The sequence below is a fragment of the Sciurus carolinensis genome, chromosome 6, assembly GCF_902686445.1.
Source record: "Sciurus carolinensis chromosome 6, mSciCar1.2, whole genome shotgun sequence".
Classification (NCBI taxonomy): domain Eukaryota; kingdom Metazoa; phylum Chordata; class Mammalia; order Rodentia; family Sciuridae; genus Sciurus; species Sciurus carolinensis.
In genome coordinates, this window is record NC_062218.1 from 2844447 (window position 1) to 2851896 (window position 7450).

General features: G+C 58.0%; 1 protein-coding gene across 1 annotated transcript; it reads left to right on the forward strand.

Moving 5' to 3' along the window:
- The first annotated feature begins 693 nt into the window (after window positions 1–693).
- Irx1 (iroquois homeobox 1) lies at window positions 694–6308 on the forward strand. Its single transcript, XM_047556439.1, has 4 exons — window positions 694–1257; window positions 4157–5192; window positions 5500–5572; window positions 5862–6308. The coding sequence occupies exons 1-4, from the start codon at window positions 982–984 to the stop codon at window positions 5917–5919; spliced, it is 1443 nt and encodes a 480-aa protein (XP_047412395.1). The 5' UTR covers window positions 694–981; the 3' UTR covers window positions 5920–6308.
- The last annotated feature ends 1142 nt before the right edge of the window (window positions 6309–7450 follow it).

Here is a 7450-nt window from a genome sequence, read left to right on the forward strand (position 1 = left end):
AAAGGCCCTCCCCTCCCCCTCCTCCCGCAGACCCCCCGCGCTGACTGCCTCTTTCCCCCCCGGCAGTGACTTCTCGGCTGGATTGCTCCTTCTCAAAGTTTTCGCATTTGGAAGAGCCCGCAGAGCTCGGCCACTCCCTCTTTTCCAAGTACGAGGAGATCGACCATCAACCGAGGAAGATCTGCTGATACCTAGAGGGGCCGCGGGACGCCGCGTCTTGCGTCGGAGGTGTATCGTCACGCGGATTCACCGGCGCGCGGACTCCCGGTGCACTTCTGCCAAAGACGTCCCGGGGAGGAAAGGCAGCACTAGGCTCAGAAGGGGCCGCTGGACGCCGGCTGTCACCCTCCACCGGCTGCGGGCCTTTCTCCGCCGCCCCAGCGGTAGAAAAGCAGTTGCTGAGTTGTTTTTGTTAAAAAGGGGACACACCTCAGCTGCAAAACGGGGTGTCAGACAGCTGTAAACCCGTGTCGACAGGTTGTCAGACAGCCTCGGGAGCTGGTCCGGAAGGAGCCTGGAGCCTCCGGACCCCGACCCAGCGGCCCAGCAGCGCGCGCCCACCGCAGGAGGAGGTGGCCCGGCCGGCGCGGGGCACCACGTGCTCGCCGGGAGGGGCGGGAGCGGACGGTGAGGGCGGGCGGGAGGCAGGGAGGGGGCGAGAGGGGAGCCAGGGGCGGGGCCTGCGCTCAAGGGGATGCCAATCAAAGCATCAACTTCAAATTGTGTCTGAAAGCCCCGCCGCCGAGCGGAGGACGGCCGCCGCAGTCGGCGCGCGATCGCGGATCCGGGCGCAGCCGGGAGCCGGGCGCCAGAGAGCACCGGCCGAGGAAGAGCGACCGGCCCCCGCCCTCGGGCGGCCCGAGCGCGCTCGGCCCGCCGCCCGCTCCCCCCGCGCAGGTCCCCTCCAGTCCCCCGTTGGCCTCCGCTCCCTCCCCCTCCCTTTAATACTTGCCCGCCGCCGCTGCCGCCAAGTCCGCGGACATGTCCTTCCCGCAGCTGGGCTACCCGCAGTACCTGAGCGCCGCGGGGCCGGGTGCCTACGGTGGCGAGCGTCCAGGGGTGCTGGCTGCTGCGGCCGCCGCCGCCGCCGCCGCCTCGTCGGGCCGGCCGGGGGCGGCGGAGCTGGGAGCGGGAGCGGGCGCGGCCGCCGTCACCTCGGTGCTAGGCATGTACGCCGCGGCCGGACCTTACGCCGGCGCGCCCAACTACAGCGCCTTCCTGCCCTACGCCGCGGATCTCAGCCTCTTCTCGCAGATGGTGAGTGAGCCGGCCTCCCGCGCGGCCTCCTGCGCGGCCTCCTGCGCGCCCTCCTCGCCTTTGCCGGCCTCTAACCTCGGACCCGGCACCTTGGGCAAGGCAAACAAGGGTGTCTGACCCGCGAGAGGGACAGAGGACGCCTAGACCTGGCTCAAGCTGGGAGCGGGAAATGTTCTGCTGGCGGGTTACTAGTGGGCGGAGGCCGAGACCCCCAGGGACTGAGGAGGGCAGAGTCTTGGCCAGTAACCGCCCGGCCATCTCGGCCCGGGGAGGCGGAAGGCCCGAGCCAGGAAGGGGGTCGCGCGGGAGTAGAGGCCGCTGGAGCAGGCCGGGGATGAGCGGCCCGGCGCTGGAGGTCGGAAGGAAACTCGTCCCGTGCGGCCTGGGAGCCAGGACAGGCCCACGGGTTCCCGCAGCCTGGCCCAGTTTACCAGGACTCCCATCGACTGCCCGCAGGCCTCGCTCGCGCGGTCTCATCAGCTTTTGAACTGGGTCAAGAGGACTTGCTTTTCTCTGTTTGGCAGAGCCCAGATAGTTGTCTCAGTTAGCCAGAGGGAACCCTGTAAAGCTTAGAGTCCCTCAACATCATCCTAACAATAGACATCGGGAGGAATAGCGAGGTCCTTTAATGGCGTGTGTGCAAATTTAAGGTTAAAAAGACATAAAGTTGAAATAAATGTTGGCGCCTGAAACGCTGTTAGCTTCTACTTTTGTAAGTTGCCAAAGTTTTCATTTCATTTGTATCGAAAGCATTTAACTTCTCACGTTACATAATGAAGGATTAAAGAAAACAGTGTCCCTGGGCTTAAAATAAATGGTGTCCTCTCAGTCTTCTGTCCCAGTGGGTGTCAGATGGGGGAGGGGGCTGCAAATTTAATTCTCTGCAGGGGCATTGGCCAGTCGGTCCATCCAAATGAGCCGTTTTCCTTGGTCTGACTGCAAGGTTGGAGCTCTTTAAACTTCAGGCTGCTCACGAATCGCGAGGTGGGCGCAGAGTCCAGGAGGCAGCCCCCTCCTGCGTTGCTGCGGGCTGAATAACACAATTTCCAGGCACCCCCGAATTATCCTCACTCCCGAAGAAGAGACCAGGACTAAATGTCCGCCAACTGTGCAGGAGCAAAGCAGCAGGCATGTTTTCCTGTAACTTTTCTTGTAGTTCTGAAAGAAAGCTTATTTCTCTGAAATCGGCCCCAGCGGCCTTTCAGATTGCTTCCTATCCAGAAAGATCAGCCCCCATTTTGTTCAGACTGCGGGGATGCCCGGGAAGCGATGAGAGATTTACAAGGTGTCCTTTCAAAAAGAATTCCCAGCAGAGAGGAGGCCTAAATGTCTTCTTTACAATTACTACCAAAATACATTGAAAAGTGCAAACTATATTTTGCAAAGACTAAGCAAAAACGAATTCTGGCCACAGAAATCGTTTCTGTGTGGTCTCAATCACCTAAGGAATTAGTCAAAGAAATGTGCTCTTTACAACTTTCTAAGAGCCTGGAGTTCCTCCTCACTAATAGTAACTAGACGAAATCTTATGGAAGATGATAATCTTTTTACTGAAATTTTGAATACAGATGTGAGCTGTTTGGGAACCCTGCCTGTGTGTCTATGGGGGAGGGAGCTTGTGGGGAGGGCCTGCTTGCAGCGTGGTTCAGTGGGAAAGGGGAAGCTAGGTTTTTCCTTCCGTTGTTGTTGTTTGTTTGTTTATTTTGCTAAGGGAATAATATGTTTAAATGCTTCCACCAAGGTGTGTGCCTTACCTCCAGGTCTCCTGCTGATTTCTGGAAAGTAAGCCCAAACTCAAACCCCATTCTAGGCCTAGGTTTCCAAGCCATTAGGATTGGGTATTTGGAAGTCAAAAGATAAAATTGTGAGCAAACGTCTGTCTGGGCAATTTATGGTAATAATGAGGCCTAATGAGGTTGTTAGAAAGATAAAATGTTATTTACCAAAAAACCTGATGGGATAATTTGACTTGCTGTGTTTTACTACTGATGATAAAAAGAATATTGATTGCAAATAAATCACCGCCTCCAAATGCCTTGCAAACAGTTTGTGTTTGCTTGCTCCAGATCAAAGTCAAACTTAAGAGATAAAGTAACCGAGAAGAGGCCCAGGAAACTGAACCGGTTCCCCTCTTGCAGCCGCTGGCTCCAGGCCCCAGCGTTAATATTTTACTGGATAAGCCCTCCTTTTGTATTTAAAAAAAATGGTGTTTTTGTTATTGTTGTGGATGATGGCCAGGATTAAAATTTTAAATTACCTGTCACCACTACAGTCCTCTAAGTGTGAGGGGATCATTCCATGCAGATTAATTTGGGAAGTAAAAGGAGTGTGCTTTCGTTTTAAACTGTGGGTGAATTTAGACCCGAAGAAAACCGTGATGGTTTATTTTGATTGACCCCTTCAGGGCGGAAAGGGGGGGGGGAGCTTGAGTTCTGGGTCCTTCGCGTTTGGAGAAGCTGTTTCATGAGCCTAGTTAAAAGGTTTTCCCCTCTAGCTAGCATAAGATAAACTTGGAAATCCGGATTTCACAGTTGTTGGGGGACTGTGAGGGGGCCTAGGGAAATTCAAGGGGGCGATGGCTCTCTAGCTGCATTCTTCTAGAAATGCACGGTTTCTGTAAGTTTTTCTAGAGTGAGGAAAACCATCTCTGTGATGGAAAGCGCAGCTCCCGGGCCAGTTGCCCGCTCCTCCCCCAGGAGCGGATTGGGGCCTTCTTGCGTTGGGAGCAAACCCGGGCCCCGCGAAAGTCCAGCGGATCGGGCTCCTAGAAGGCCCTGGGGCTGTCGGGAGAGGCTGCTTCGACTTTCCCGGCTTCGGGGACTCACCTCTCACTCCCTCTCTTTCTTTCTCTCTCCACCTCCTTCCTTTCTCTCCTCTTTTCGCTCTGCCATGGCTGCAGGGCTCGCAGTACGAACTCAAGGACAACCCTGGGGTGCATCCCGCCACCTTCGCAGCCCACACAGCACCAGCCTATTACCCCTACGGCCAATTCCAATACGGGGATCCCGGGCGGCCCAAGAACGCCACGCGCGAGAGCACCAGCACGCTCAAGGCCTGGCTGAACGAGCACCGCAAGAACCCCTACCCCACCAAGGGCGAGAAGATCATGCTGGCCATCATCACCAAGATGACCCTCACGCAGGTCTCCACCTGGTTCGCCAACGCGCGCAGGCGCCTCAAGAAGGAGAACAAGGTTACATGGGGTGCGCGCAGCAAGGACCAGGAGGACGGTGCCCTCTTTGGCAGTGACACTGAGGGCGACCCCGAGAAAGCCGAGGACGACGAGGAGATAGACCTGGAGAGCATTGACATTGACAAGATCGACGAACATGACGGCGACCAGAGCAACGAGGACGACGAGGACAAGGCAGAGGCGCCTCGCGCGCCCGCTGCTCCTGCTGCTCTCGCCCGGGATCAGGGCTCGCCGCTAGCAGCTGCCGACATGCTCAAGCCTCAAGACTCGCCCTTGGGTCTGGCCAAGGAGGTCCCAGAACCTGGAAGTACTCGCCTGCTGAGCCCTGGCGCCGCGGCAGTCGGCCTGCAGGGCGCGCCGCACAGCAAGCCCAAGATCTGGTCACTGGCTGAGACAGCCACAAGCCCCGACGGCGCGCCCAAGGCGTCTCCGCCGCCGCCCGCGGGCCACCCGGGCGCCCACGGGCCTCCCACCGGCGCGCCGCTGCAACACCCCGCTTTTCTGCCTAGCCACGGACTGTACACCTGCCACATCGGCAAGTTCTCCAACTGGACCAACGGCGCGTTCCTAGCACAGGGCTCGCTGCTGAACATGCGCTCCTTCCTGGGCGTCGGGACGCCCCACGCCGCGCCCCATGGGCCGCACCTGCCAGCGCCACCACCGCCACAGCCGCCCGTCACTGTTGCCACCGGAGCACTCCACGTCGACAAGGCCTCGGCGCATAGCAGCCCTGCGCTCCCAGGTACCGGCGCCTTGTCCACCCGAACTGAGGCTAGGAAAACAGCCTCAGTTTCTGGAGAGGGAGGGGCAAGCTTGACGCGGGGGTGGGGGGAGTTAGGCCGGGGCCCTGGGGCTCTGGGGAGTGGGCTGTGATCTGCCCCGGCACCAGCTCCTGCTAGGGGAGGGGAGGGAGTTTCCCTCCGCCAACCTGCCTGAGCAGGGGGCAGGAATGCGTGAGGAGGGAGCCCTCTAACCTTCGCTGCCCGCCCTGCCCCTCCCCCTCCGCGGGTCTCCCCTTCCTAACCTTCTGCCTCTTCCCCTCCCCGCAGAGAGAGACCTCATTCCTAGGCCGGATTCGCCCGCACAACCGTTAAAATCGCCCTTCCAGCCGGTACGCGAAAAGTGAGTGCGGTTTGCTTTTGCCCAGGGACCGGGTGGAGCTGGGGGGGGCTTGTCTAGGTCGGGGCAGAGCGCGCGGGTAGGCTGTGGGGGTCGCCCATTACGGTAGCCGTGTTATCCGCCAGGCCGGCCGCGGACCAGCAAAGTAGATTAGAGTTTCTCAGGAGCCGGGAGCCAGCGCGGGCTGCAGCCCCCACCCTGGGTTCTGCTGGTAGAAGCGGCGACGCGGTGGCGCAGCGTCCACCCACTGACATTGCTCCTGTCTTCTTCTTTTGCCGTGTTTCCCATGCAGCTCGCTGGCCCCGCAGGAGGGAACGCCGCGGATCCTAGCAGCGCTCCCGTCCGCCTGATTAAGGGTCTTCTTTTACTTTTGCGGGGGGAGGGGGGAGGAGTTGGGAGGGAGGAGATGAGGGAGGAATTAAGACAAATATTTCAGACTGGTGTAAAGGACAAATATGACAACGACGTCAACGACTCTCATCCATCGCTTTCTGCAGAAAGGGGCTCGTCCAGCCTGAGCTCGCGACCCCGGTGGCCAGGCCTCTGCCTGCAGCTCCGGTGGCTGTCACCACGCTCGGGTTGATTATCCGATTCGGTAAATGACCCCACGTGCTTGTGTCTTCTTTTCTTTGTTTTTTTCTTTCTGTATATAGAGTGATTTCAGATTGTAAATAGCGCGTCAGCGAATTGGTCTAAATCATATATTTTTGTCTAATAAACTAAATGAAACGAAGCCCGACGCTCCTGCTGCAGTGTGTGGCTGTGCGTGTGCGCGCCTGGGGGGGGGGGGCGGGGACCAGGATCCTGGGATCCTGGGCAGGGCTCCAGGGCCAGTGGCTTGTGGAGAGAGGCTCCTGGAGGAGGGCCTGCAGAGAGCGTTCCCACTCTGAAGCCGGGGTCTCAAACAGGCATTTGTTGTGGTGGTTGAGTTTGTTAATATTGTCACTAGAACAGTTTCTTGTTGGCAGGTCAATTCTTTTCAACGCTTAGACGAGCATTTATCTGGGGTACGTCTTTCTTGGGACATAAATGAGTTCTATTTTACACAGTTTATAAAGTGATTTTTTTAAGTGGGCAGAAATGGGGGTAAATGAAAGAATTTCGAAACACACCCTCGAAGGAGAAATTTGGGTTAGAAATCAATTCATAGTCTGAACAGTGTCTCTTGGTGTAGGGTTGCCTTCTGCGTGGAGTATGAACATAATCCGGTATGAAATATTGCTCCGAATGTATTTTTAATTTTTAAAAACTTTTTAGTTATCTGGTTAAACGTAACCTGGAGAACTTGGAAGACTCTTGTAAATTCCCCAGAGAGGCAGGCGGGCAGCGGTGCGGTTCTGGGGTTCTCTGGGACAGCGAGTGAGCCGGACGTGGCGGCGGTGGAAATCGAGGAAGACGGGAGGGGACTGGTCTGCCAGGGACGCCCCTTTAACCTCCGTGCCCCGCCTGCGTCTCTTTGCCCTACAACGCGCACCGAGTGAGCCAAGAACAAATAATCCGCCAGATGCCGGGCCCGGCAGGGGAGGAGGCAGCTGGGAGAGACGAGGGGAAACAATGCGGGAAGGAGCTGGCCAGGGACGCGCGAGTGGAAGAGTGTCCTAGATGCGGCACTCAGTCTGGAGGTCGGGCCACCCGCGCGTTGGGAGCAGCCCGAACGGTGGTTCCGGGAACCCTGCGCAGGGGCTCTTGGGACGCAGGCGACTTGAATTCGTGAACCCTGAGACAGCAGACATTTCAAACACTGCCTGCAAGGATGTGCACTGCGGAGAAACCCGCTTAGTGGGGAGAAGTGTGGGTCTTAACGTCGGGCACAGTCCCCACCCTGTCCCCGTCCACCTCCACCCTGAGCCTGCGCCTCTCTATTCCGCGCCCCTTAGAGAC

What these genes read in the sequence shown, in the direction of transcription:
- Irx1 (XM_047556439.1), top strand. Translation starts at nt 982, where the DNA reads ATGTCCTTCCCGCAGCTGGGCTACCCGCAGTACCTGAGCGCCGCGGGG. An exon ending in TAGCAGCCCTGCGCTCCCAG is followed by an intron (nt 5,193 to 5,499) that starts GTACCGGCGCCT and finishes CCCTCCCCGCAG; the next exon opens with AGAGAGACCTCATTCCTAGG. An exon ending in TTCCAGCCGGTACGCGAAAA is followed by an intron (nt 5,573 to 5,861) that starts GTGAGTGCGGTT and finishes TTTCCCATGCAG; the next exon opens with CTCGCTGGCCCCGCAGGAGG.